General features: G+C 54.5%; 14 protein-coding genes across 14 annotated transcripts; 7 read left to right on the top strand and 7 right to left on the bottom strand.

The window, feature by feature from the left end:
* The first annotated feature begins 125 nt into the window (after positions 1–125).
* On the top strand, positions 126–855 carry BU25DRAFT_412254 (uncharacterized protein). The gene is made up of 2 exons (XM_033706752.1): positions 126–350; positions 436–855. The coding sequence occupies exons 1-2, from the start codon at positions 145–147 to the stop codon at positions 701–703; spliced, it is 474 nt and encodes a 157-aa protein (XP_033560208.1). The 5' UTR covers positions 126–144; the 3' UTR covers positions 704–855.
* Positions 823–1,981, top strand: BU25DRAFT_107224 (uncharacterized protein). Its single transcript, XM_033700303.1, has 2 exons — positions 823–1,139; positions 1,193–1,981. The coding sequence occupies exons 1-2, from the start codon at positions 942–944 to the stop codon at positions 1,646–1,648; spliced, it is 654 nt and encodes a 217-aa protein (XP_033560207.1). The 5' UTR covers positions 823–941; the 3' UTR covers positions 1,649–1,981.
* Positions 1,982–3,172: 1,191 nt separating this feature from the next.
* On the bottom strand, positions 3,173–4,392 carry BU25DRAFT_441122 (alpha/beta-hydrolase). Its single transcript, XM_033709215.1, has 5 exons — positions 4,304–4,392; positions 4,167–4,250; positions 3,793–4,032; positions 3,444–3,719; positions 3,173–3,363 (listed from the first exon to the last, which is right to left on the bottom strand). The coding sequence occupies exons 1-5, from the start codon at positions 4,356–4,358 to the stop codon at positions 3,209–3,211; spliced, it is 810 nt and encodes a 269-aa protein (XP_033560206.1). The 5' UTR covers positions 4,359–4,392; the 3' UTR covers positions 3,173–3,208.
* A 140-nt stretch (positions 4,393–4,532) lies between these two features.
* BU25DRAFT_412251 (cysteine proteinase) lies at positions 4,533–7,548 on the bottom strand. The gene is made up of 2 exons (XM_033706751.1): positions 6,137–7,548; positions 4,533–6,080 (listed from the first exon to the last, which is right to left on the bottom strand). Exons 1-2 carry the CDS (start codon positions 7,481–7,483, stop codon positions 4,758–4,760), a joined length of 2,670 nt encoding a protein of 889 aa, XP_033560205.1. The 5' UTR covers positions 7,484–7,548; the 3' UTR covers positions 4,533–4,757.
* Positions 7,549–8,224: 676 nt separating this feature from the next.
* BU25DRAFT_412250 (RING finger domain-containing protein) lies at positions 8,225–10,874 on the top strand. The gene is made up of 3 exons (XM_033706750.1): positions 8,225–8,783; positions 8,831–9,021; positions 9,071–10,874. Exons 1-3 carry the CDS (start codon positions 8,550–8,552, stop codon positions 10,803–10,805), a joined length of 2,160 nt encoding a protein of 719 aa, XP_033560204.1. The 5' UTR covers positions 8,225–8,549; the 3' UTR covers positions 10,806–10,874.
* Positions 10,875–10,914: 40 nt separating this feature from the next.
* BU25DRAFT_412249 (ketohexokinase-like protein) lies at positions 10,915–12,381 on the top strand. The gene is made up of 4 exons (XM_033706749.1): positions 10,915–10,932; positions 10,996–11,068; positions 11,127–11,718; positions 11,868–12,381. Exons 2-4 carry the CDS (start codon positions 11,019–11,021, stop codon positions 12,285–12,287), a joined length of 1,062 nt encoding a protein of 353 aa, XP_033560203.1. The 5' UTR covers positions 10,915–10,932; positions 10,996–11,018; the 3' UTR covers positions 12,288–12,381.
* On the bottom strand, positions 12,109–14,558 carry BU25DRAFT_107196 (D-xylulose kinase-like protein). The gene is made up of 3 exons (XM_033700302.1): positions 14,220–14,558; positions 13,698–14,167; positions 12,109–13,648 (listed from the first exon to the last, which is right to left on the bottom strand). The coding sequence occupies exons 1-3, from the start codon at positions 14,266–14,268 to the stop codon at positions 12,386–12,388; spliced, it is 1,782 nt and encodes a 593-aa protein (XP_033560202.1). The 5' UTR covers positions 14,269–14,558; the 3' UTR covers positions 12,109–12,385.
* A 181-nt stretch (positions 14,559–14,739) lies between these two features.
* On the bottom strand, positions 14,740–16,036 carry BU25DRAFT_459961 (mitochondrial metal transporter 2; the record flags this gene model as incomplete). Its single annotated transcript, XM_033710318.1, has 3 exons — positions 14,740–15,383; positions 15,435–15,797; positions 15,850–16,036. The coding sequence occupies 3 exons, from the start codon at positions 16,034–16,036 to the stop codon at positions 14,740–14,742; spliced, it is 1,194 nt and encodes a 397-aa protein (XP_033560201.1).
* Positions 16,037–16,548: 512 nt separating this feature from the next.
* On the bottom strand, positions 16,549–17,871 carry BU25DRAFT_492539 (alpha/beta-hydrolase). Its single transcript, XM_033711651.1, has 3 exons — positions 17,634–17,871; positions 16,968–17,587; positions 16,549–16,919 (listed from the first exon to the last, which is right to left on the bottom strand). The coding sequence occupies exons 1-3, from the start codon at positions 17,822–17,824 to the stop codon at positions 16,807–16,809; spliced, it is 924 nt and encodes a 307-aa protein (XP_033560200.1). The 5' UTR covers positions 17,825–17,871; the 3' UTR covers positions 16,549–16,806.
* Positions 17,872–18,148: 277 nt separating this feature from the next.
* On the top strand, positions 18,149–19,412 carry BU25DRAFT_396188 (ferredoxin reductase-like protein; the record flags this gene model as incomplete). Its single annotated transcript, XM_033704821.1, has 3 exons — positions 18,149–18,316; positions 18,374–18,684; positions 18,736–19,412. 3 exons carry the CDS (start codon positions 18,149–18,151, stop codon positions 19,211–19,213), a joined length of 957 nt encoding a protein of 318 aa, XP_033560199.1. The 3' UTR covers positions 19,214–19,412.
* A 554-nt stretch (positions 19,413–19,966) lies between these two features.
* On the top strand, positions 19,967–21,181 carry BU25DRAFT_344991 (uncharacterized protein; the record flags this gene model as incomplete). Its single annotated transcript, XM_033703024.1, has 4 exons — positions 19,967–20,208; positions 20,329–20,628; positions 20,692–21,010; positions 21,053–21,181. 4 exons carry the CDS (start codon positions 19,967–19,969, stop codon positions 21,179–21,181), a joined length of 990 nt encoding a protein of 329 aa, XP_033560198.1.
* A 90-nt stretch (positions 21,182–21,271) lies between these two features.
* On the bottom strand, positions 21,272–23,325 carry BU25DRAFT_472829 (uncharacterized protein; the record flags this gene model as incomplete). The annotated part of the gene is made up of 4 exons (XM_033710863.1): positions 21,272–22,345; positions 22,393–23,040; positions 23,093–23,208; positions 23,258–23,325. The coding sequence occupies 4 exons, from the start codon at positions 23,323–23,325 to the stop codon at positions 21,363–21,365; spliced, it is 1,815 nt and encodes a 604-aa protein (XP_033560197.1). The 3' UTR covers positions 21,272–21,362.
* A 51-nt stretch (positions 23,326–23,376) lies between these two features.
* On the bottom strand, positions 23,377–24,156 carry BU25DRAFT_371262 (glucocorticoid receptor-like (DNA-binding domain)). The gene is made up of 3 exons (XM_033703980.1): positions 23,994–24,156; positions 23,767–23,938; positions 23,377–23,712 (listed from the first exon to the last, which is right to left on the bottom strand). Exons 1-3 carry the CDS (start codon positions 24,098–24,100, stop codon positions 23,650–23,652), a joined length of 342 nt encoding a protein of 113 aa, XP_033560196.1. The 5' UTR covers positions 24,101–24,156; the 3' UTR covers positions 23,377–23,649.
* A 100-nt stretch (positions 24,157–24,256) lies between these two features.
* BU25DRAFT_396179 (uncharacterized protein) lies at positions 24,257–26,450 on the top strand. Its single transcript, XM_033704820.1, has 4 exons — positions 24,257–24,547; positions 24,795–24,963; positions 25,015–25,443; positions 25,486–26,450. The coding sequence occupies exons 1-4, from the start codon at positions 24,400–24,402 to the stop codon at positions 26,438–26,440; spliced, it is 1,701 nt and encodes a 566-aa protein (XP_033560195.1). The 5' UTR covers positions 24,257–24,399; the 3' UTR covers positions 26,441–26,450.
* Positions 26,451–26,912: the final 462 nt, after the last annotated feature.

Here is a 26,912-nt window from a genome sequence, read left to right as displayed (position 1 = left end):
CATAACGCCGCTAGCAGCTCCGCGCGGATCTTTCGAGAAACAACCTCGGACGTTATTTGCCTCTCTGCATCACCACCAAATCACCATCAAATCACCACCAACACTCAATCACCCCTCTCCAAACACCCCAACCCATCAGCAATCATGCCTCGTCAACGTGGAGGAGCCGCGCCCGTCCGCCCCAGGCCCACTGTCCCCGCCGCAAAGCCCGCAACCACCGCCCCAGCACCCGCTCGCCAGCACTCGACTGCTGCGGCGCCGGCTGCTTCTCCTGCTGCCCCGGCAGCGCCCCCCGCAGCTGCTACGCCCCAGGGTCCCGGTCTCTTCGGTCAGATGGCTTCCACTGCTGCGTAGGTTCTCCCGTCCCAGCTTCACCACACATCCTGCGACGCTCGCAAACGTCATGTACGCGAAATATACTAACAACCCCCCCAGCGGTGTAGCAGTCGGATCTTCAATCGGCCACGCCGTAGGCGGCTGGTTCAGCGGCGGTAGCAGCGCACCTGCCGAAGCGTCGCCGCAGAGCACCGAGTTCGCGCAGCAGCACAGCGTCAACACATCCGCGCAGGCGCAGACCGGTCCTTGCGCCGAGAACGTTACAAACTTCCGCAGGTGCATGGATGAGAACCAGGGGAGTCTGACGATTTGTGGGTGGTATCTGGATCAGCTTAAGGCTTGTCAGGCGGCGGCTGGTCAGTACTAGACCAAACTGTAGGGAGGTTGGGAGGAAGAGGATCGTGAAGAAAGAAGAGATCGAATAGAAGCAATCTGCGTGTTTGCGTTGCATGCATAAGAGTGTAATATACAACAGCATTTAAATCACCACTTTAGCCGGCGCTTCAGTCGCTTCTTCGTTACCCGCCACCAAACATGCATACGGAAACGTGCCCTCGACATCCTGTCGTGTTCGAATCAGACATTGTGCGACTGACAGCAACTCGATGCTAGATACACTGACTCACTCCAGCCTACGTCAACCATTCAGTACGAAGAGGCTCGTTCTAGGACCCGCACCAATCAGAACAAGGTCCACCTCCAGCAGCGCGCAACATCACAGCACTTGGTCGAGAAACCTCTCAAACTTCAGAGCCACGCCTATTGCGCTACGCTGGTCTGCACAAAGGTCGCGCTGGGTGTTGGTGCGTCTTCAAAACCCGAGTCCCTTCGTACCGCGCTCATACAACCTGTTTAGTCGCTCTCTCGACCGCCTCTCTCTCTCGACTTCAGTCTCATAAACCCCGGCCTCTCCGGCCCCAACAACCGACTCACCTCATCCAGTTCCCACCCCGTTGCCATTCCCCTGCCCGTGCCTTCCACCTCTCCAGACCCGGACCCAGAACCAGAACCCTTCGATCTCCTTGATCTGTCACTGGGGGTTGAATGTGGCGTCCTGCCTTCCATGGCCCGTCCCGTCACTCTCGTAGCTCTGCATCAGCCGCGTGCGGAGTCAAGCTTGTGCCCGACCCAGTGGGGGTGGAACAAAGGGCTTGAACACGTGAGATTGCACGCAGGGGTAGCAATGGAACTGCTTCATCAAGCTCGAACAATCCAGCAATGGATGGTGGGTAGGATTGTGGTGTCCGAGGCTTGCAATGAGCTTCGAAGTAAAACTCGGTATCAGAATGCGTCGACCCCGAAAGACTCCTAACAACCTTCACCGGCTCCATATAGATGTGCTTTCCCTGAACGTAATCCATAACCAAACACAACACAAACACCGAACCAAACAAGACCACACTGCCTGGTGGAAGTTCTCCGCATCCACATGCGCATACGTAGGCCAGAACCTCCAGAAGAATGCAAACAACACATACGTCGAGCCGATGCTATTGACGAGCACATCCCATCTTCCCAAACTCCATTGCGCACTGGGCACCATCAACGACAGCCCGAGAGAGCTCCAGTCGCCGGCGTTGGAGAAGTCGGTGAATACGTCTTTTGCTGTACGGTGCGGTGCCAGACACCACAGTGTTACGACGACTGCAAGGACGGCGAGAACATGAGGGACCATTTGACCGTTCCAAACCCGCGGCCAGATGTCGTGGCCCCAGGTGTTGGAGACATATACGATGAAGAGCTATAATGTCAGCGGAGCCTTGTAGTTTGAGGTTATTGTGTTGCATACCATTGCGAAAACACACAAAGTGCATTCCCATCTCTGCGGTTCGTAATTAGGGTTGTTCGCCACCATCAGTGCCTGTGCGATAGTGCCCCGTCAAGAAGCAGCCTGCAGCATTGCCTGCTTGCCATAAAAGGGCCGACATCCAGCCTACAACATACGACAGGAACTGCTGATACTCTGGTGGTGCAAATTCAGACACCCAGTGATACTGATCGCCAGGTGTTGGAGCCCTTCAGAAACCTGCCAGTACGCTCTATTGAAAGCAGTCTGGTCCGATCGGAACATACATCGACGCCATCTCTGCTAAGCTTATCTCGGCGAAAGTAAAACCTACGAACGTGCAGATGTAGCTCCAGAACAAGCCAGCAAGCCCACCATTGAACGAGACTCTGAGTGTATGCGACCATGAGGTACTCCCATACTGTAGTCAAGACGATGGCAAAGCTCAGCGCTGAGAGCGGACGGTAGTTGCGCTTTTGCAAGAGTCTGCTGTGTCATGATAAGGCATCAACAGAATGTACCTTCAGTTCCTGCTTCTTGCCCATACGGTACATGTCTTCCTGATCATAGATTGTGGCACCATCCTCTGACTCAAATTGAGGAACGTCAGGCTGGATGTAGCCATCATTGAGAAAGTCGACCAGAGCGATCTCTCTCGAAACGTTGCTGTGATACCTGTACAGGTCCTTGAGTCTGATCAGATTTTTCGGCAAGCTCTCGGCGTCAGACATGCTGAATGAAGTGTCTGCCACATTGTGAATTGTGAGGCTTGAACAATGTTCAGATGTCCGTGTTCTGTTGTCAAGGGCAGTTGTCGTTGGAATGTACTGGTAGTGGCTCACCGATGATGCTCACGCAAGGGTCGAGAACAAAGGATCCCGGGGACCTGGTTCGCAGACAACCATGAATCGCCGACTTTGAGGTGTGCTACACTCCTTATCAGCAACAATAATAGCTCTATTGACATGGGGTTTCAAGGCGTGCTTGTCGATACCGGTCGTTGTTCGACTCTCGAGTCCGCGACTTGTTGAACGCTGGAGGTATTCCATTGCTTATCTGCCGTCTTATTGTCCAGCTTATCGCTGTCTAGCAAATGTCCTCAATCTCGACATCTCCGCCGCTCCTTGGGCCAAGGTCAGAACGCAAAGTGCGGTTGAACAGCTCCTTCAGCATCTCGAAGCAGATACCCGATAGCGCTGCGTCGTACCGCCCTTTGCTGAGTTCATCACGAATAAAAGCATCTAAGCAAAGTCAGTACTCACTTCTAACTCTGGTGACCGTGGCCGACCGCGTGCTAGTCAAGGAGGAGATAGTGACTCACGTTGTGCCCAAGCCGGCTCATAAAAGCTGAAAGTGACACCCGCCTCATGCAGCGTCTTACGGATCAAGTCCCTACCCTCAGGCGGCACATGGTTGTCCATCTTTCCAAAGATCATGACAAGCTCACCCTTGATGTCTTTCGCGCGCTTCAATGAGTCGTCGCTCTTGCCAGCGCCTAGCGTAGCGCTGTGCACATCAGTTGCGAAATAGCAGATCGCTGACACAACGCGCGGGTCGAGAGCGCAGCGGTAGGCAAGGTGTCCACCAAGGCACATACCTGCCCTTGTCTCAGCCTGTGTCTACGAATATCACGTGCAGTACAGATGAATCGGAGATGAGGGCAAACGTACCAGTGGCGCCAATCCTGCCATTGCACGTTGGAAGGTCGAGAAGGATGTCAACGGACAGTTTGGCATCCTCATCGTAGGCTTCGACCTTCTTGGCGACCTTCCACTCGTTGCCTGCATCGGTGCCAGGGCCGTCATAGGCTAGGGGCTCTGGGCCCGTGAACTCATGGTAGGAGGACGGGGCGGCGACGATATAGCCTTGAGATGCGATTTGGCGTGCGAACCGGGCCACAGGGCCAGTCACTGAGAATGTGAGATGAGAAGTATAGATGATGCTTTAAATGAGAATGCAGGGGATCAGAATTGTAGATGAGTAAAGTGGATCGATGTTCATGCGGAGAGATGAAGGTCATTCAATTGATCGAATCATCACGCACCTTGATAGATCTCAGAGAACACGACGACACCAGGGAACTTTGCCTTGGGATAGTTGGCAATTGTTGGGTGGAAGATGAAGACCCCTGCATCGATGGTGAGCTTCAGTCACAGCAGAACAATTCAACTCGTGACGCACTCATGTCACCACCCGCCTGCGTCGGCACATCCTTGTGTGTCTCTGTGATAAGCATGGTGTCTGTTCACTTCAGTTGTTGTCTGTGTTGATGCTTCAAGCTGTGGAGCTGCAAGAGCTCGATGTTCGAGGAAGGTGGGGTGGAGGGGCAACAACGCACAGACGATTCGTGTGTTCAAAGTGCAGTTGCAAGCATCACGGAGGCGGGGGGGGGGGGACTCGTTTGAATTATGCATCGTCTTTCTTCCTATATCTGACGCCCCATAAGGGTATCTTGCTCTCCTAAATGCTCCTCCTCTTCTCTTGTGCACCAGCAAGCGGTGCCGATGAACGCTCATCCACGGCTCTACGCTTCTGGATATGCTTTTCCATGCCATGTTCGCAATGCTGCTAATGACTTTTGGTCGTGGTAAATCATGAGTATACGCCCTGCCTGTTTCTGCTCGAGTCCGCTCTTTCATGACTCGATGCGTTGGTAGAACAGGATGTATGCCACCTTGTTGTCCCTCACATTCTCTTTTGGAAGTGGTGTCCTCTTTCCAGCCGAATTGGGTGTCGCTGTACCGTTCACAACACCAGCCCATTTCTTCGTGTTATCCCTCTTGTCCGTTCCATTGACCTGGTTCCAGCCTCCCTTGTCAGAAGCCTCCTCATCAATGTCAATTTGAGCAAAGAAGTTCTTGCTCTTTCCAGCATCGTTCTTGTGCTGCTCAAGAGCGGCAGCGAGTAGCTTGGGGTCTTCTTCTGCGCCACCCTCAGCAACGTCTTCGGCACGAATGCGACGAATGACGGTGTCGTCCATGCGGATCCATTCCTTGCCTTCTTGTCGACGAAGATCGACAGTGTAGTGCCCACCACTGGCGTTCTTACCGTGGTGGTAGACGACTCCGGTAAGTCTGTATCTTGGAAAGCCGCCCTGCGCTTGGAAGCCTCCCCGCTTGTGTTGAGGGAAGACCTCCTTTGGAATTTCCAACTCGAGAGGGTAGCCGATCTTCTTCCAGATCTTCTGTGGGCCCTTCTCATCGTAGTGGAATCGCTTCAGGTGGAGAATGAGAACCGGTGGCAGGGTCTCAATGTGGACCTGCTTAGTAGATGCACGAGCGCCGCGAACAGCGCTGTCCAAGGTCTCCAAACGAGTCAAGTTCTTCAACGCATCCGAGATGTTGTTGATGTGTGGTTCGCCAATGTCCAGCTGCAGAGGCTGGTAAGGCTCGAAGGTCACCGAAGGCTTCTCGCCGGCCTTCTTGTATTCGGAGCGAAGCTTGCCACCGAAGATCTTGGTGATCGGTGTCTCGACCTCGACAGCGCCGGACGACTGGGTAAGCGAGGTCTTCTGCTTCGCTGTGACCTCGAGCCACCCACCATCTGCGGAACCTGATCGCTCGGTCTTTGGTGATGTGCCATTCTGGGCAGCGTCGGCCTTGCCCTTCTTGATGACATGAGCGCAGTCATCATGGAGACCAGCGAGAAGGAAACCCAGAAACTCCTCGGCGTCTTCTTGCGAGCCTCGTTTCATGTTATCGAAGCGAGGCAGGCGCCTGATGGTGTCGTAGACGTACTCGGGAGTCAGAGGGTCACCGTACTGCTCCAACTCATCCGTCTTCAAACGCAAGCGAAGCTGCTCAACCGAAGTAGCCGAGTCGATGACCTTGAAGTCTCGCAGAAACATAATCATCGCATCAACGAGAGGTGTCTCAGACTTGAAGCTATGCACAGCGCGCTTTGCCGTCTGGTCCAGGAAATCATAAAAGGGCGCGCAAAACAGGAGTACTTGAAGAACCTGACACATGTTAGCAGACATTCCCTAGTGTGCAACCGTTCAGTTCCGAGGCTTACAGAATTCATGTAGCAAAGGTTGCCAGTATTTACAAGGCCGCGAGGTTCGATGAAAGACACCTTCGTTTCAGCATCAACAGAGTACGATGCAAGGACATCGGCGAGCGAGTTGCTCTTGGGCGCCACTGGTCCATTCGCGCTCACAACGCCGTTTGGGGCGACTGGCGGTTGTGCTTGCGTCTGAGCTTGTGGTGCGGCTGCGGCGTTCTTTGCCCTGAGCAGCTCTGCCCATGACTTTGGCGCTGCAGGTGCTGCAGGTGCCGCAGGCTTAGGGGCTTCTTCAGCGCTTGCAGCCTCGTCTATGGCCTCCGGCTGAGGCTTCTCAGCAGGCGGAGACTTGACGGATTTCTGTGTGGTCGAAGCCGCACTCGCTGCCTTAGCGGGCTTGATAGGAATCAGCGGCACAGCTGGCTTGGTTGTGTTGCGGGTATGCTTTTGGACAGGAGCAGCTGTTTGAGCGGTGGGCTGCTGGACTGACGGTACGTCGATCTCAGAAGGTGGGTGCGAGGTTGAGGGAGTGTCGACCTCAGCATCGGAGGGCACGGCGACGGTTGAAGCTTGTGACTCCTCTGGCTCTCCTGCAGATTCGAGCTCGCCACTTCCTGCCTCCTCTGTAGCCTGTACATCGTTCTGTACATCCTGCTCGCGTGAAGGCAGGGCCAGGCCTTGCTCTTGAGCTGGCACGGGACCCCTCTTTCTCCTCCTCCGCCCGGCAGCACGTGCGGGGAAGTCTGCGTCGGGAACTGACAGCCATGGCAATGGCGGGTAGAAAGGCTTGAACGTCGTTGGCTGGGGAGGAGTTGGTGGTGGGGCGGTCTGCACGGGCTTCGTCTCTGCGACAGGTGGGGGGCTAGCCACGGTCGTGTGCGCAGGCGGAGCGGGAGAGTGCGCCTGCATCTGCGAGTGGACCGACGGCGAGGACGGCGCACGCTGAGGACTATGTACGCGCTGAACCGGGGGCGTGTGTGAGTGGACGATGGGAGGCGTCTGGCCGAGCAAACGGTTCACGGGAGGCAAGCCTGCCATGTGCGGGTGCGAGGAGACGACGACGGGTGAGACCTGGGGCTGAAACTGGCGCGGAGGCATATTGTACTGCGGCTGCGGCTGCGGCTGCGGCTGCGGCTGCGGCTGTGGCTGGTGGTATGGGTTCCACTGCTGCATGTGCGCCATCTGCTGCGGGTAGCCGTGGGGTGGCCCGTAGTGCTGGGGGTGGTGGTAGGGCGCATATGGGTTGTGGTAGACGGGCGAGTGAGTCTGCGGCGGCGGAGCGTAGTGGTACTGGTATGGGTGCTCCATCTGCTTCCGGCCCTGGTGGAACGGCCCACCGGGCGGAATATGACCTGGCATCATGGGCGACAGGCGGCGATGTTGCCTCGATGGCGGGCGCTGGTCAGCACGACCGAGCGTCCAGCCTGCGAGGCAACGGGACTGCGCGCGGGGGCGTGGAGCTGCGAGCCGCGCCTGGTCGATGGGCGACGCGACGGGGTGGGTGCGGGCAGGGCGCGCAGGCGGCGATGATGCAGTGCAAGAATTACTGCTGGGGTGCGGAAGAGCGTCGCGCGACTGGCGGCGAGCGGAGACAGGCAGCGGGGTGGCGGGCCAAACACGCTGTCATTGTATCAGCACGACATGAGCGCAGTCGAGACTGCCCGGGGATGGGAGACGCGAGGATGCGGGGTGCTGAGGTCGGCGTTGTCGTGGGGGGGAGTGCTTCGAGCGGTGGTGGAAGTTCGAAGAGTTGCGGATGGTCAATGCAAACGAGTCTGTGCGCGACCGCTCAAGAACAGAACTGGAGCATCAACCAGCTTGAGTCAGGTGAATGGCAGGGACACAGTTCACCGTGCAACTACTATGCAGTCAGGGCTCGGGTGCTTCACTGCTCGGACAGCAGTGCAGACCACTGTACCCGGAACCACATACAACACGATGAAAAATCCCATGTCCACTATCCTCGACGTGAAGCCGATGAAGTCATCTAGCCGGCTATCCAGAACCCTTGCTCAGAGCTTCGCTGCTGGCCTGGCCTCGAGCACCACTCGTGGGTATCGAGTACCTCGCACAGCCTCCTCTCAATGCCTCTGGTCTCCCCAGCTGTGTATTACGTGTAGACAAGCACAGATGTTCGTACGAGAGAATGCACGGGAAGCAGATCAGTCAGAGTGAAACACGTGATGCTCGGTCTCGTCATGGTCTATCCACTGGCTGGTGGCGATCTCTCTGGCTCTCCAAGTCCATCCCTCTGGGGGACCCAAGCGCTCACAACCCAAACCAACTAGTGTCCGGAAACGCGTCCCATATCCTTGTTCCCTTCGCTGTTCGCCTCTCTTGCCTTCTGTTCTTGTGTTGGTTGGGATAGAGCAGCGTCCACTGCTCCCGAACGCCGTCATCGTGAGCCCCTCGCGCGGGTAGCATCATGTCTTCGAACCCACCCTCGGCCGCCTCGTCCTCCAAAGCTTCCGCGCCCGCCGCTCCACAATCGCCCGCGCAGAACCAGTCCGCGTCTGCGACAGTCAACTTCTTCGGCCAGCAGCGGGGTAGTCTTCCCTTCAAGAACTCCCCGGCGCCGAGGAACAACCAGACGGCCAAGAAGCAGAACAAGGGCTCCAAGAAGTTTCGACAGTCCGATGAGGATACCATTGCTGAGTCGGTAAGTGCCAACGCGGCCTGCAGACGTGTGTAGTACTGACTGCTCAGCTCGCCATGCGTCCATTCAGCAATCGGAAGGGCCAGACGTCCATAACCCATCTCATGAACTTCAACCTCCCGCCTCGTCCGCAGAACCACCACCACCACCACCACCATGACCGTCATGGCCAGGGCAGGAGCTATCGACGCGCTCCTACTTGGGGCGTTGGCTCTGGTTACCATGCGACTGACAAAGCGAGGTACGCGGCGAATGCGCCTCTGGCAGAGCGAGATATTGACAGCAAGCAGATACGTACACGCGAACTACCGCTTTATTGTCGATCCGCGTGGTGACTATCGCGCTCAAGGCGTCGACGCCGATATCCATCTGGACTGGAACAACGTCCTCCAGATCTTGGCCTCGTCAGTCTCTCAGGACGCGTCATGTCCCATCTGTCTCGGAACTCCGGTAGCTCCGAGAATGGCCAGATGCGGGCATATCTTCTGTTTGCCTTGTCTCATACGCTACATGCATTCGGAAGACGAAGACAAGCAGCCTGTGAAGAGGGCTCGTTCGAAGAAGTGCCCGTTGTGCTTCGACACCATCTACGCCACCGAGACGAGACCTGTACGCTGGTACGTGGGCCAAGAAGGAGAGCCGCCGCGGGAGGGTGGGGATGTGGTCCTTCGACTGGTGATGCGCTCAGCTGGAAGTACGCTGGCCATGCCTCGCGATGGCGCCGAGGTTCTGGGCAAGGACGAAGACATTCCCTGGTACTTTGCTGCGGAGGTCATGGATTATGCGCGGGTACTTCGAGGCGGGGAGGACTACATGATGCAACAATTTGACAAGGAGATCGTCGAATTGCGTCAGCAGGCACAGGAGGATGAAATTATGTTCGGCGAAGACAACGTGTACTGGGCAAAGAAGGCTATAAGCAGTATCCAGGAGTCGAAAGAGAAGATCCAGGGCATTGGAAATCCGCCAGAGTCTGCGCTTAAGCCAGCAGAGCCAAAACCGAAGAGGGCACCTATTGTTTTCCGTGAGGATGCACCGGAGTTCTTTCCTTCTGGCCAGGAGACCAATGGAGAGTCTGGATCAACGCCCGGTGAGAACAGTCAGCAGCGGAAGATGTCGATGTCTTCGCAGACATCGCGCACGAGCGTGCCAGCAACACTCGCCGAGATTCGCAATCGACAACATCACGATCAGAGCCGTACACCGTCCGAGTACTTCTTCTACCAAGCGCTCATGCACTATTACCTGTCTCCACTTGACATACGCATCCTCAAAGCTGCTTTTGAGAACTTTGCAGCGTTCCCTGCGACGATTCTGCCGCGCGTCGAGCGTGTCTCGACCGGTCACGTTGTTGATGACGAACTCAGGAAACGCACAAAGTACCTTGCACATTTGCCATACGGCTGCGAGGTCAGTTTCTTGGAATGCGATTGGACTGATACCGTGGCGCCTGAGGTTCTAGAACGCTTCAAGCCTGACATTGAGAGGAGAAGGAAGAAGCACGAAGACAAGGAGGGCCGTGAAGAGAAGGCGAGATTGCGGGCGGAGAAGGCTGAGTACGCTGAGTTCAACTCAGCCCGGAGGAAGCGACCCAGTATATCTGAGCGCTTCTCTGCCGCCGACTTTCTGCCACTGGCGTCTGCCAGCAATCCGGACGGCCAGCCCACCACCGACGGCGAAGATGCATCGACATCACCACCCTGGCCAGCTCGTCGCGGCGAAGGATTCGCTTCCTTGGCTTCACCATCTACGAGCCCTTCTGCTCCACGCACCGTCTGGGGCACTACAGCTGTGGTAGGGGCTTCGCCGGTGCTTGCTCCTTTGGATCACGACGGTGACGATGGCTGGCTGCAAGGGTGGGAGAAGGACTTGTTGCAAGAAGAAGAGATGATTGCTCAGGCGCAGGCTATGTCGTTGGGTGAGGAGGGAGAGTCATCGACAGCAGCGAAGAAGCCCGCAGGTGGGAAGGGCAAGAAAAAAAAGAAAATCACACTCATGAGCACGAATGTGCGGAGAGGAGCGTAACAGCCCCTAGTCATTTAGCGATATTCTACTGAGTAGCACGGCGCGAAAGGTCAAATGTAAACATTTAACTACCTAGCCGTTCCTTCCTCAAAACGCGGCCTTGTGACGATGACATCATAGCCAAACAGTGAGTTCCACAGAAAACACCACTACGAGCTTGACATTGCGTTTCCAACACTGAATGCCTCCAGGCTTCGTCAACACGCAAGCAAGATGCCGCACATCATTTGCGTTGGTGCGGTGTATATGGACACAATCCTCTCGTGTGTTTGACGAATCTTCTTAGGTGCTATCGAGCTTAAATATGCTGACTGCCTCCAGGATTCCCCATTTCCCAAAAGAAGACGAGAAGCTCCGGGCCACAAACCTCATCCGCCGCCGTGGCGGCAACACCGCCAACACGCTCGAAGTCATCTCGCAACTCCTGCCTGCACACAACTTCGACTCGGAAACATCGACTTACTCCACGGAACTGTCTCTCCTCACCGTTCTACCCGACCAAACCTCACCGGATACGCAGGTTGTGATCTCCTCGCTCCCGGATGTATCCACCAGGCTTTTCCAGTACCGGCAAGGCCAGCAGGTCGCAGCCAGCAGCTACATCATGCAGTCCGCTGCGAACCTAACACGGACGATTATCAGTGCGAATCCGCTGGAAGAGATGACCGTGGAGGAATTTAAAGGCGCCATTAAGCCTCTCATTACCGCAGACATTGGCAAGGAAGACGTGTGGATTCACTTTGAAGGTCGGATTCCGGAGGTGTTGTTGCAGTGTGTGACCTGGTTGAGGCAGAAGTACGGGTATCATGGGAAAGTGAGGGTCAGCGTGGAGTGCGAGAAGCCTGACAGGATTGGCATGAAGGATGTCGCGGCGTTGGCGGATGTGGTGTTTTACTCGAGGATTTGGGCAGAAGTAAGTGGATCCCTTCACCACCTTGACTACCACCGGGGTGCTCCGTCGAATGCAAGAATTGCGATTTGCCAAGTCTCCAATCTTTGCAGTCCTCACTCTCTCGGAAATCACTGAATGCCTCCGAGATCCCTCAAGTTAACATTCACCAGGCCCACTCTGACACATCCACATGCGCACCACCCATCACTGCCTCCTCATTCCTGAACTCCCAACTTCCCCTCACCCACCCCAACGCAACCCTCATATGCACCTGGGGCTCTTCCGGCGCTGAAGCCCTCCGCAAGACCACTAACGGCCCCACACTATCCGCGTCAGAGTCCGGTTGGAGGCCTTCAGCAGATCAAGCCGGACAACCCATCGACACCGTTGGCGCTGGAGATACATTTATTGCTGGTATGCTGTACACGCTGGTTGAGCAGCCGAAGTGGGGAATCGATGAGCGATTGGCGTTTGCGAATGAACTCGCTGGACGGAAAGTTTATAGACAGGGGTTTAGTGGGCTGGGAGAGGAGATCAAGGGGTGTGAGAGGTGGGGGGAGAAGTTGGCAAAGCGTCCACAGCCGGGTTAGGGGCCTGGGTTTGGGGAGATCTGAGTCGATGGTTGGGCGTGGAGTCAGGGTATCCAATCTCTGCCGACAGATAGAACTTGATTTTCGTCCTATATCAATTAGTTCTTCACAATTCCGCCATCAAGACCTAAGTCTTTCGCCAGATCGTCAGCTTTACCCTCGCCCTTCTCCTCAATAGCGACCTTCTCCAACCCATTAAAGCCCTTCAGTGCCTCACCATACTGCTCAAACACGCCCTTCCTGTACCCCCGCGCCACCTTTTTGACAAAACTCTCCTCATTCCACCTCTGCTCAAGGAAGTCTTCAAACTTCTCCCCCTGTCCTCGCTGCACACCCCAAGCCGCCTTGTACGCGGATCCTAACGCGCATGCATTGCCACCAATCTCGAGCTTGTACACGCCGTCCGAGCCACCGAGGACCTGGCCCGCGAGTTCGGCGATGGCGGAGTTGGCTGCACCGCCGCCGACGAGGTATATCCTGCGCGGCTGCGCTGGCAGGTCTCCTTGCGGCTCAACAAGCGACTGCGAGCGCAGACGGAGGGAGAGGAATTGAGATTCCAGAATCGCTCTTGCGTCTGCTGCGGGTACAGGCCACGCCTTCTCATCACTATCTGCGTTCGATAGACCAGAGTCAGGTGTGTAAGTATACCGCCACACGCCCTCCTTAACCGCAGGCACGATCTCCGGGCGCGGAAAGAAAAGCCCCAAACGCATCGGGTCATCCTTGGACTGCTGGCCAAGCACAGCCGTACTCGTAGCAACGTCATTAAACTTGTCCCAGCTGCGGCTCTTATCGCCGTTGATAGCGTCACGGATGTGTTCCCGTGCTAAGCCGCCGTTCTTGTAGCACAGCATGAACATGTACAGTCCCGCCGTCGTCGGGTGGTTGAGGAAGTGGTATGCCGGATCGGGTTTGTACTGGTTGGTGGACATGAGGAACGTTGTACTCGTTCCCAGGCTCACAATCGCATCTGAAGACCTGAGAGGCAGCGCAAGGATGGTCGACGGGTTGTCGCCTGTGAAAGCGATGATTTGGGCCGACGAGGGGAAGCCATAGCGCGCGCTGAAGTAGGGAGAGATAGTGCCAAAGCTTGCTCCGCCGTCGTCGGGAACGGAGCCCAGTTTCTGACGCAGGTCTTCGACGCCGGAGCTGCCGCCTGCGAGGGCGAGGAGGTCTTCATGCCATCTCCCGTTCTTGATATCCCAGAGGTTCGCGCCGGTGACGTCCGAGATGTCCATGGGAGCAATCTTGCCGAGGAAGATGGATGCGAGGAACGAGGATACGAGGGTGATGCGGGAGGTTGCTTTGTAGGCCTCGGGGTATTTGTCGTGGAAGCGGAGGATTTGGGGGCCGCTGAAACGCTGGTTGGAGTCAATGTATGCATCTCATCTTCGCAATTCGACTACTTACGTGGTGTGCCTTGCTTCCTGTGGCTTCAGCGAGGTTCACCGGGTCATGGAGAGTCGCATCGAACGCCTCGACCTGCTTCTGGGTGCTTGCGTCTTGCCAGTTGGGACTGAAAGGGTGACTGAACGCTCCTCTCCTCTCACCCTTTGCACCACCCTCAAGCTGCTCAAGCAGCGTCTTCCCAGCATCTAAGTTCGCAAGCAAATGCTCCGCATCCTGGCTCCAGAAAACAGTTCCATGCTGCATGCCAGCGCCAGAAATACCCTGTACTTTCGAGAAGTCCGCACCTTGCTCCTTCAGTCGCTGCAGCACAAGATCGATAGCCTCGAGGAACAATGCTACGGGCGCAAACACCTCACCCTCAGCAGGGTTCGTGAGCACACCCTTCTCAATGCCATACTTTGCACCAAAGTCTGCGTCAAAGTCTACCTTTGCTTCTTGCAGAAGCTTGAGATCGGATCCGACAACAATTCCTACGTCCGCGCGGTCAGCTCAGCGTGGTGGGGTAGCTATAGCGGGGCTCACCCTTCAGCTGCTGGGTGCTCAGATCGAAACCCAGGAATTGATCAGCCATGGTCGTGATGTTGTAAAGGTGTGAACAGAATTGATTGAATGGAATCGAAAGTTTCGGCGGACATGGAGAGATAGTATGTTGTCATGCTCAGAAGCCGCGACCAAGCTTCAGGGTCCACAAATTGACGATAGCCCTACATCACGCATTTTGCCGCCGGTGCCTGCGACGAAGATGACACGCAATTGGCCCGCGGATAAATTCTGGAGCAGTATCGTGACTTTGAAGCTTGGATGTCGGTGTTTGACTCCAGCGTGTCGGTGCAGTCGCCGATCGGTGTTGGCATCACCTGTCGTTCGCCGCGGGTAATAGCTGAAATGAGCATTAGCGTGGAAGACAACATTAAGCAGAAAATATATGCATTGAACCACCGACGGGCTCCAGGATTGTGTATATGCCATGACCCTGTAGTCTAACTCCAAAGCGCCGCGCCCATTCTTCGTTCTCCGTCTATACAAAAGTAATGGTACAAGATCACTTCTTCCTCTGCGCTGTGTCGGTACTCTGGCTGTGCTTGTGCTCGTGGGCGTGATCATGGTCGTGCTCGTGCTCATGCTCTGACTCCGGAGTGGTCGTCCCTGTGACATCGCCAGTAATGAACTCGTCGAGGAAGTCGGGCTCGCCTGTGCTGTTGGTGACAAAGCGCACGCGGACTTTCTTGACGCCCCGCACCTTCGCGCCTATTCGCTCGCGGAGCATGTCCTCGACAGCGCGTGTCTGGTCGACTGACCATGAACCAGGCACGCCGACCTCAACGTCCATCAGGTAGTTCTGGCCGGCCTTGACGCCCTGTACCGCTCGGACCGCAACCTTCTCGGTTGATGTGTTGATACTCTCCAATGCCTTGGTGGCTGCCTTTGTGACGTGCTCCTTCATCTCGTCCTCCACACCGACATCAGCCAATTCGAGAAGCGCAGCCTTTGTGTTGCCCCAACCGGCCTGGACTACCATGAGGGAGATCACCAGACCACCGACAGGATCTAACCATGAAGCGTTGTTGAGAACATTGGAACCGGCAATCAGCAGAAGCGCAACGAAGGCTGTAAGAGAGTCGACACGGTGGTGGTATGCATTCGAGGCGAGGACAGTTGATTTTCGCTCATTGGCAACTTTGAGGGCTGAGTGTATTGGTCAGAAGGTGTCGCAGAAATTGTAGTGGAAGTACTTACTTGCTCGATACAGCCATTCTTTGATCAAGATAGAGCCTGCAGCCAGCCACGCAGCATTGATGTTCGGGCCCAGGTCCTCGACGCCGTGGTGGTGGTGACTATGTGCCAGCAGTCCCAGATTTGCGACCGTCTCAGCGAATTCTGGGAAGAATTGCTGCATGATGGTGATCAGGGCAGACCAGCCCATCATGAAGCCTCCCGCCAGCAAGATACCGCTCACGCCTAACGAGCCTAAGCTCTCTACTTTTCCATAACCGCTGGGGAATCGCTGCGAGGGGGGCTTCAGTGACCACCCAACAGTCGCCAGCGTCATGACGTCGCTGACAAGATCTGTTAAGCTGTGGATTGCATCGGCGGTGAGCGCTGTATTCTATCAGATTTTGTTGATGCCTCTCTTTGATTGCTGTGTTCCTACCCTGACTATTGAAGACGTAGCCGCCGACTCCCTTACTCACGGCCATGCCCAGGTTGACATACAGGCCAATGCGGGTGATGCGGACACCAGCATCGTTCTTGTTCTTGGACAGCAGGAAAGTGTTGTCGTGGTGGTGGTGATGGTGCGAGTGGCCAGCATGCCCATGGCTATGTGTAAGGCTCGTCATGGCAGCGGCAATGTGTCGTGTGCGATGCGCGGTCGAGCTCCAGTTAAGTGAGCGATATGTTATTTGCGGGTATTGTGCGCCGCTTCGAGGCTGCGAAGGGTTCTTTATATGCGTCCAGGTTTGCAGGACGCGCAGCTGTGTGCGGAGAATGCCCGGGTAGGATGGGTAGGGCGATGAACTATTCAGCCCGTGCGACTGCGCTGATGCGGCCGTCTGTGATAGAGGGAGCGCGGCGCGTTGTGGGAAATGGGGGCACGCGCGTCTGCAGACAGCAAAGCCATCTCTCCGGACACGCAGCAGCATGGGTAGAACACAATGACAGGCTCCGCGCGGTCCTGAGTGGCAGCTCTATGCATGTGCAACCATCCTGCGATAAATTCGAGCGACGGTTGCTGCCCCCCAAGATTCAAGCTCGGTCAAGCATCATCGTCCCGCAAAGTGGGGCCAATCCTGCCAGGCACGAATGGCAACCTGTCAGCCCATTTGCTCCTGTATCCATACGCTGATTCAAGCCTCACACAATACGTGGAATCTCTTTACAAGCCTCGCAGTCAGCGTCGTCACTCCTGCGGCCAAGAGTCGACAGATAAAGGCTGCTGCATGTTTCACTAGCTAGAGAACATCACCAGGAACGCGCGTTCAGTTTGCTCGGCCTCCAGCCTGGAAACATTCAAGCCAATTCTGCAAAAAGAGGAACCTTCCCTATCAAGCCTTGCATTAGGATACCCAGCAGGGTTTGTGCAATCACCAAGACTTTCTTTGATCAAAGTCTACAATTTGGGCCTGGCGCCGTCGACCTGCACCGGTTCTACAGAGCGAGCGAGTATCCAATTGGCGACATCGTCTATGAACACCTCCTTATCAGGGCTGGGCTCGTCGTGTACTGCTAGTATTAGCAGTGTTATTGCGGTCATGGGAGGGTTTCACTTACAGCGATGGTAGTATCCTTCGTACGCCTTGAACTCCTTGTCTTTGACCTGTAGCGCGTCGGCCAGGCGTTTCGAGGCTGCAAAGGCAGTGATCCCATCCTTGTCACCATGAGCAATCCAGATCCTCGTCACCCCGCCTTCTCCAGCATCATCAGGGATGATGACTTTCCCCGCTGCTAACTCGCCAGTGCGGTCCAACATTCCAGCGAGACCCTCCAGCGTGCCCGTATCGTGGCAGAGGTCATCTTCCTCAAAGCGCTTGCAAGTTTCGGGATCGCGGGAAATGAGGTTAACATCAAGCTTGTTGGTAAGTTGCCTGTGCGGTAGTAGTCTCCCAGCGAGTCTTCCGAGAAACACTGTGAACGGCGATGGCTTCGACTTGGCATCAAAGTCCACAAAAGGCGACTCCAGCAAGTATCCTCGGATGTGCTTTCGAATCTCACTCGGGCCTTGAGCAGCGTAGCACAAGACCTCTCCACCGCCCATACTATGGCCCATCAAGAACAGCGGGACAGGACTTGGTATCACCGACTTGAGGAACGATGTGATATCGTCAAGCACTCTTGTCGTTGGGCCGGTATGACCTCGCTCAGCTTTCTTCGTTACTGACTTGCCCCATCCTCTATACAAAGTCAGCTACAATTAGTGTAGACAAGGCTCTATTCTACCTCTGGTCGAAGCTGTAGACTTCGATGCCCTTAGCAGCGAGCGTCAGAAAGAAGTTGCCGTATGTGTTGATGTGATCTGAGAAACCATGGATGAAGACCAATCGAGCCTTAGCCGGCCCTTCCGTAGTCCAAGTTTTCGTGTAGAGCTTGCGCCCATCGTCAGATGTGTGCCAGCCCTCCTCAATAGCCATAATGAAGATGGATGATAAATACGTGAAAAACCGTAAAAGTGCAAGTGAAAGCACCCTGCATCAAAGCTGCCTTCAGACTACCTAGGCACGGCTGAGTTACCGCGGCTTGCACTCTTGCATCATAGCTCACCGTTTAAGCTTCGTCCATCCAGGGCCCCCTCCTTACTGAGTACAGCGAAGAACCCCACCGCGCCTCCACTCACGAGCATTTTCTTCAGCCTGACTTTAGCTCGGATGCAACGGTGTATATTCCGTCACACCCTCCGCCAGCACCTCTCCTCCCGTACTGTCCCTCTGCACTGCACACGGCGTCTCAGCGGCAGCATGCCCACGACGCGCTCTGCCAAGGCGAAGAGCATAAGTCACCAGGAACGCACCGCGAGCGAACCGCGGAACAATGAACTCCACAAGGCCACTGTCGGTCAGGTGACAGACGTCAACGACCGCATCAAGACGTTCAGGTTCGACATTGTAGATAAGAACGGCTTCAACGTACTGTCGGCTCCTTTCCCATCTCCGCTTTCGACATGCGCTGATGGCTGAGGCAAGTTCCTTCCAGGCCAATGGCTCGACGTCTTCGTGCCTGACCTTGAGAAAGCCGGTGGCTTCACCATCACATCCTCGCCGAAAGATGCACTGCCCCAGGGCAACCCCAACCACTCGCCCTTCTTCGAGCTTGCCATACAAAAGAGCCCAGATAATCCGCCCGCGGCATGGCTGTGGCAGCCTGTAGAAGAGATACAAGGGAAGGAGATCAGCGTGCGGGTAGGTGGGAGCTTTGTGTTTCCGCCGCCTGGTGTGAATATGGAACGACCGAAAATCAAGCGCGCCATCTTCATCGCAGGTGGCGTAGGCATCAAGTAGGGAACTTGTACGATGTAGGCCTATCACAGCCACTAACGCAACCACAGTCCTATGATGTCGATGATGTACTACATCAACCAGAATTATCCCAATCTCGAAGTGCGACTCCTCTACTCGACGAAGGTGCCCTCAAAAGAAACCAGTCAGGAGGAGGTCCTCTTCCTCCCACAAATAATCGACCTGTTCCGGATACCGCGCTCCGAATCAACCAAAGACCGCATCGAGCTGTTCTTCACAGGCACATGGGACGGCTCGGAAGTAAACCAGAGCAATGACCAGCCCATCCAGCCGCTTATGTCCTTGACATTACCAAATCTCGACTCGGCGACGGAAGTACCAGTAATTGCATGGACACACCGCATCAATGATATTGCGCTGTCGAGTGCGGTTGGAAACAAAGACGAGGCTAAGCATACCGTATTCTACGTGTGCGGGCCTCCTACTATGACTGACGAAATCGTCCAATACCTGAAAGAGCAGGACAATGTCGCGCCTGAGCGCGTCCTTTGCGAAAAGTGGTGGTAAGAGCCAACATGCTAGTATATCCCTATCCCAACCTCTTGTTCCTCAGCTTGAGCGCATTGTCTTTTTCGGTACATAGCCGCCTTCCTTTGCCTACAGCATATCCGGCAACATCCAACATCAGCGTCGCAGTAAATAGTCAGTCGAGTGTCACTTCACTCTGAATCCACAACTCTTCAATCGCATCTTGATCGCAGCAAGCGCTATCGCAACTCGATACTCACACCATTAACCTACATTTAGGCGCCGCAAAAGACCGCAAAATCGGCGAGGTCGTAATAGCTGCGGGAGCCAACGCTGGGCTTGCCCGATACAGACAGTAGCCTGCATTCTTCGCCCACACGCCAGCAAGGATAAGCCCGCCTTAGTTCCCGCTTCCTGCAACTCTGATTGGAAGTCACACTTTACACGCTGTGTGATGGTTCAGGATGCGTGTGCCACTCAGCGGCTGCAGATGGGCTCTCGCCCCTCAGTCGCTGGAATAAGCCTGCAGATTTCGCTTTGGCGTGCTGCATGGCGGCCGGCTGACCGTGCGAACGGCTGTTAAAAGCGAGGTGTGCCCCGGCGCAGTTGGGCGCGTGTGTGACCTCGACTTCGACGTGCGCCGATGCTGGACGGTTGTCGTTGCGATTACTGACGACCGACTTCATCTATGTGGACTTATTGAGCGACTGCGACGTCCCCGCATCCATCCGGATTGAGCTCAGCTGAAGCTCATCGTATCCCGCCGTTGATCTCAGCTTATCGTCTACCACCATGGGCCGTTTCTTTATCCCGCGACAATGGCGACTTGTGCGCTATGTCTGGTTCCTTATGATCTTCGAATTTCCGTTCACAGTCGCCAATCTTGCGCTGTTCGGTATTGCGTCGCCAAACCTGTATCGAACTATCTTGTGGAATGAGGGCGGAAAGATGGGATTCAATTCGGATTCGTCGTCCATTATCTACGCATACGCAAACTACCGGCCTGTGAAGATTCCATTGGTTTGGACTGGATTGTGAGTCCTTCCCACCTACAGCTCAAAAGAGACGGAAAATAAGAGGCACATAATTGAACTCCACATACCACATTCGGATATCGCAACAAGCACAATCAAACAGTACTAACACCTCCCCAGCAACACACAATACCACCTCGTAATCGGTGTAGTATGCATGTTCTTCTACCTGATCAAAGTAACAATGTGGCTGCTACACGTCTTCTTCCCCATCTTCTCCATCCTGCTCCACATGCCCCTCCTCGCCATCTGGGCCTACGGAATCTACATCCAGACCTCGCCCGACACCATCGACCCGAAGCGCAGCAACAGCGGCGCGCCATGGTATATCACCAAGAACTGCAATATCGTGGAGGACAAGCAGATTAGGAGCTATTGCATGCAAGCCAAGAGCAGCTTTGCAGTTAGCTGTATTATGCTGTACGTCGCCTTCCTGTTTTTCAACACAATCTGCCCTCGCGCACACTACTAACACTTCGATAGCACGATCTACGTCCTCTTCCTCGCCATCAGTTTCTACTCAATGTGGCCGACAAAAGACGCCCTCACCACCCACAAAACCCGCTTCGCCGAAAAGAAAGCCGAAAAAGAAAAATGGTCATCCACACCCGACGGCTCTAACGAAATGACCGCCGAAGAGCAATGGCAGCACATGTGGGAGCTTCAACAACTGCCCCGCACCCCCGGCACAAGCGGCGGAATGTACCTGAAGAGCCCTATGACGCCGCGCACGCGTGCGTTTGGCGATCTAGAAGGCGGGACCGGGTATGCCCAGCAGGACTTGAAACCGCATCCGAATTGGGTCGCGCATGCGCATGGGCAGCAAGGGGGGAATGTGGCGCAGAGTTGGTATGGTGGGCGCGCGGAGGAGGGGGGCTTTGTGCAGGTGCAGCAGGTTAGTCCTGTGGCGGAGCAGGATGAGTGTCAGTACGGGTATGAGGGGAAGGGGAAGGGGGTGGGATTTGCGCACTGAAAGGTGTGTAATGACGTTTCGGGCTCTTGTTTGATTTTGTGATACCAGGGTTGTGACGGAAATCCACTCATTACTGCTATGAACCATGCTTTTAGCCGTTTCGGAGAGGAGTACAAGGGAGATCGCCGTGACTACCTCCAGGGTCAGTCATCACCTAGCTTGGTGACTCGCCTATTTTGGCTCAAAGAAACGCTTTCTCCTCTTCGTCGAGCTTCTCCAGCTCTTCATTCGCAGTCTCACCCAGCCCAGCGGCCTTCAGTAACTCGCTATCGACCATCGTGCCGGCGAACGGAACCTGCGGCCCATCGACCTTGGGAGTCCAATCTCGACGCAAGTCCTCTGCTTCACCAACTCCCAAGCTTCCGCTACTAAGAGCTTTCACTTGCAGATCTTTGATTGCCGCCTCCTGTTTCGTGATCTTCTCCACCAACTTCGCGCGACCCTTGCCGAGTGCATCGTCATTCTCGGAACAAGCATCGAGTGCGATACGCATGTCTGCGAGCTTCGTACGCGCCTCGTCAAGTTCAAGCTGCTCAGGAGTCATCATGTGAAACGCAGGCTGAATGTCAGCTGTCTCCGGCACGGTCGGATCGGCGGAGAGAGCGAGGGGTGCATCGGCGGTAGGATGTGGTACATCGGCGAAGGTCGTGAAGGCTGGATTGCGGTAGTTCTTTGGGTCCTGAGCGACCTCTTCGAAGAACGAGAGGATGGCGTGTTGAACGGCAAGTTCAGTAAAGACACACTCGCCCGTCGATTCTTTCCCGCCGGCGAAGGTTGGACACGGCACAGATCCACTCCTCCATTCTGAGCTTACGTCGGTGTCCGACTCGGTCGATGCAGACTTGTCGCCGTCCATGGAGGGGACAACGCTCGGGGCCAAACGGCACAGTGATTTCGTGATATCAGACAACGATCCAGCCTTAGACAACTCTTCGTTCCACCGAATGGCCTTAGTGTCCCTACATGCAGTCTGACTTGAAGCGCCGCACAAGTAGTCATCCGGCAAGTCTGTGCAGTGTACCGGGTTGATGCTCAGATCCGTGCATTTCCACTGACGTGTGCGCTGGTGTAGAAAAGCTCTTAGGCTTGGGTGAGTGATCTCGGAGTTGTCTACCAGGGTGTGAACAACTGCCATTGCAGTAACACGCGCGCCGTACTTTTCAACTATGTATGTGAGCCGCGTTCATTCCACCAACGATAATATCACTTACAGTCGTCCCTGAATACCTCTAGGACCTTACCCGCGCCACCCTCAATCGCGACAATGTACACTTCCGCATCGGGCGCAACATGATCTGTGTTGCACAAGAGTTGGTCAAAAACAGACTTGATATGTTCGGTAGGGTCACGGTGGCCTTCCACATAGTTCTCCTGATCGTGTATTCTGATATGATCATGCACGATCGACTTTCGAGGTAGAGCATACCAGCTTCTTGTGGTCATAGTGCGATTGTACTTGTGTGAGTAGAGAAGTTGACCTGTGTTCATTGCAATGAGACCAGGGATCTCATTATCGTCTTTGACTCCGGCGCCGTCATCGAAGATGTTTTGGGTCGCCTCCGGGTTCTCCACATTATCCGCGAGAGCTGAACGCTTGATCATCTCTTTTGCAAAGTTGATCACAGATCCGCCGTTAACGCCAAGCTCTCGCTGTAGTTGCCGGTACGCCAGGATACCAAGATCTTGAAGAGCATCGTTGATGATGACGACAATGCGCTTCCGCGTCTTGAGAACATCCAGCGGCGGAGCGAGAATTGGGATATGAGGTCCATTGGGCTTCGCTGTGGTGAGCTGAGGGAAGTAGAGCTGCTTGATGCCGAGCTTAGACAGGCGTTCAGTCACTTCCGCACGTGCGCAGGCTTGTCATGTTAACTTTCACCTGTGCAAATGGGCTCCTGGAGGTATACACACCATGCAACGCCTCGTTGCGCACCTCGTTATGCCGCTCAATATTTGTAGAGTTGAATACGAAAGGCTTCTCCGGTGCCTCAATCATGCGTATATGACCTAGCTTGTTAATGAAGAAACTGCGATCTATTAGTCGCCTGTACGAAATCAGGTGCGCTGAGGCCTTACCCGAGCTTCTTCAAGTCTGCAGGATAGGATGCATCAAGTGTGATTGTGTCCTCCCTGCGCCGAAACATCTTAGCTCGCGTATGGCTAGAGGTAGTCAGGCACGAAGTAGTAGAAGAGGAGTTGAATTTAGTGTCAGAGGGCAAGATTGCTGCGACGGTGCCTGGATTTTTTACGTTGCCGGGTGAGTTTGTTGTCCCGCAGACTGCTGTTTGCTGCTACCGCAAGAGGTGAGAGAGCAAACGAAGGGAAGGAGCATCTCATCTGACGTCAAGTGGAGCTCGATAACCTGACACGCCGTTGTAGTCTTCAACTTTGCAAAAAGAACGCCGGCCCAATGCATTTGTTCGCCCTGCAGTAGTATACACATATCACAACCCTTCGCCTACATCCGTCTACCAGCTTGCCTTCTTTACACCTGGGAGGTTTCCAGCAAGCGCGTTTTGTCGGAATTGATACTGTGGAGGCTGTCAGCGCATGATGCCAATTTTTTTAGCATTCAAAGTACGCACACGTCCAAGCCTGAAATCACTGAAGATACCTCGTCCCTTTCCTCCCATTATACACCTGTTCTTGATCTGTGTGAACCGTGTGTAGCAGTGCATTTGGGAGAGCTGAAGCTGGGCCTGCGCACGCACACGCTGTGGTAATGTGGTATTGCGGATGATGTATCGAAGGGCTTGTCTGTTGCGGACTTGATCAGTCGTTGTGCGCGATAGAGAGGCGCGTGAGCGCATACCGTTCAGGCTCGTTCTCAGCGAAGACCTTGCGCTTCGTGTGGTCGCGAATATTGCGGATCTTGGCAAAGCAGCCAATGTCGAGCTTTGCGGCCCGAAATTGAGACATGATGGCGGTAGCGGGACTGCGATGAGCGGCGAATGACAGTCTGGGATCGATGTTGAGGTTCGAACCAGAAAGTCGATTGCCAAGCTTCGCAACTCCCTCATGATGTCAACCAATCAGCGACTTCGCTCCTCCGCTTTCACCACCATGAACTTTCTGCACATACAAAGTGACATAATCGCTGTCACTGTTATTTGCGCATCTTCGTGTCTGCCTTGCTTGTACTCTACTTGAACATCTGGTAAATTATTCTTCACCACCTCACGATTATTCGTCGGCCGCCGTCACAGGTAGCGGAAATCATGTTCTCCGCCGAAGATGCGAAAGAGGTGTTCCAACTGCTCTCATTAGAGGGTGATCTCAGCAACCCTCTGATTCTCTCTTCGCGTGGCGATGGATTTGTGACACGCAAACATACCCGTCGAGCATTCGAGGATCTTGTCACAGAAGGTAAGCCTATCAGATTCACTCCTCAATCCATCTAATCGAGAAGTGTACACTACACATAGAGTCTCCATATTGTCTCTGGCTCTTAACTTGGATGTCAGCGCGGAGACTGTACGTATTCTTGCAGAAGAATGCGATGGTACACTCCTTCTGCGGAGTGGCAACGGCGGCGAGATCATCTCCAAGTCACAAAAAGATGCGATCGATCAAGACCTTGAGTCCGGTGTTGTGCATGGAGCCATCTCTAAAGATGCGTTTGCACGCAAACATGGTCTGTCGCACAGCAGTCTGGATATTCTCATCGATCTGTCAGAGCTACACATAGTCGAGGTGAATGGCTACCTCTATAGTACCGCGTACGATATGACTGCATCGGGTGCTATTGCAAACTTACTCAGGGAAAATCTCCAAAAGCTGCAGTAAGTGTAGAATTTTGCATACATAGAGATAATACTGATCTTTTTGTCTAGGGCTGCCGATCTGAAGTCGACAGATGTCCCTGGAAACCCCCCCACATGGTTTATACATCGCACTGTCAATAGCCTGCTGAAGGAACCGGACTTCGCTGGCAAACTACACGTTCATGGACTACCAAGCCGCGTTCGTTGCACCCCAGTACAGCTGATTAAACAGACCCATGATACCGTCATCAACAATTTGCAGTCAGGGAAGACCGCCTATATCGACCTGCAAATTTTTCAACGCGACAATGAAGCAATATATTCGTCCATTGAAGAGGCACAGGCGGCCCTGGAAAGTACAAAAGGCATCGAGATTGTAGAGACATTTGCAATCTCGGAAGCTTGGATCTCAAAGTCCAGTATGGAATGTTCGTCAGGCATGGCTCGAGACGGAGGCGTGGAGATAAGGGTGAGTGCATCTGAGCTTCGAGCAAACCAGTACGTGCTGACAGACGCGTTTCAGCTTGCCCTCAAGGACAGTTTTCCTGGCAGTATACTTGCGACTGTCATTGACAAGGTCGAACATGCAATCCGTGCTATTTCCCCAAAGATACACCGTGTTGGCGATTGCATATTGAGTGAATACGGCTACGATCAGGACCGTAACATTCTATTTGACCTCGCCAAAGCTGATGCCGCTTCTCAATGGCAGCAACTCAAAGAGGTCCCAAAGGCGGATGTCAAGTATTCACTGTCAAGTATCATTGACCAAATTCCAAACCGCGGTTTAGTCTTGCGAGATCTGGTCAAAGAGAGGACCATACAACGCGCGCTTGACGACGCTTTCTCTATCAAGATCTCTGAGCTCGAAAAGCAGAACGAAGCCGAGTTCGCAGACTACTGGACCGATCGTGTAGTCACACGCGTGGCAATTTATTCCCAAGGTCTGACCGCAATAGAAGACCAGAAGCTGCGCGATCAACTGTCGGAGCTATTCGCTCAGTACTTACAAAAGGGTCTCATGCCGGATACGATATCAAAGGTTACTTCACAAGGACTTGTTTTGAGCCGAAAAACTCGCAAAAACATCCAAAAGCTAGAGTCTGCTCTGAGCGCTGGCAACATGGACGTATCAGCGCTTACGACGTCTCTTGATAAGTTCAACAAGAAGCAGTCGATCGATGCACCTGTAGCCTCAGCTTTAGGATCCTCCAAAGCAGCGATGCTCGGCGACATGGCACGCAGAATGCAAAAGCAGAAGTCTGACGGTCCCCTCCTCTTCCTGACGCTGGTTGTTTTTCTCTTCGCCAAACACAACGCTGGTGTTGTCTATGCAACTGGCAAGTTCGCACCCAAGCTGCTGAAGCAACTCAGGGCTATCCTTGACGCAGAGCAGTATGCACGGCTGGAGGCGTGGAAAGAAGCTGCAAGGGCCGGCACGCTGAGTGCGGAAGATAGAGACGGCATGAAGAAGATGGTCGAAGCTGGGGTCTAATATCCACTCCGGCGCACAAAAAAACAGCGCTCAAAGATACCACACTCCACAACGATTACGAAAGGAGACTGAACCCCCTCCATCAATCTGAAACCTTTTAGATATTTGCTTCGCAGTACTGAAGTTCGCGTGAACCAGACGAAGTCGGAGCACGAAATCCATCCAATTGACTTTGACAGAGCAAGCAGGTGCGCTCGGCAAACGAAGGCTCAACGGATTTGAACAAGAAGGAACTTCAAGAGCCACCCCGCACGGCGTTCGCCACTTCACCATCACCAACACAACTGCACCTCAACATGTAGCCACTGGACCTCAAGGCGAGCTCGCCTATCTGACAAGCGACAGAAATGACGATGTAAAGTCTGAGAGAAATGCCGGGTGCCGTATGATGAAGAGTTTGCTAGGCTGGCTGTTGGGCAGCAGTCGAAGTGCCGTCTGCAGGAGTCAAGATGAAAAGAGGAGAGTGGGTAAT

The sequence above is a fragment of the Macroventuria anomochaeta genome (genome assembly GCF_010093625.1).
Source record: "Macroventuria anomochaeta strain CBS 525.71 unplaced genomic scaffold BU25scaffold_23, whole genome shotgun sequence".
NCBI classification, from domain to species: Eukaryota; Fungi; Ascomycota; class Dothideomycetes; order Pleosporales; family Didymellaceae; genus Macroventuria; species Macroventuria anomochaeta.
This window is presented reverse-complemented; position numbering and strand designations above follow the sequence as displayed.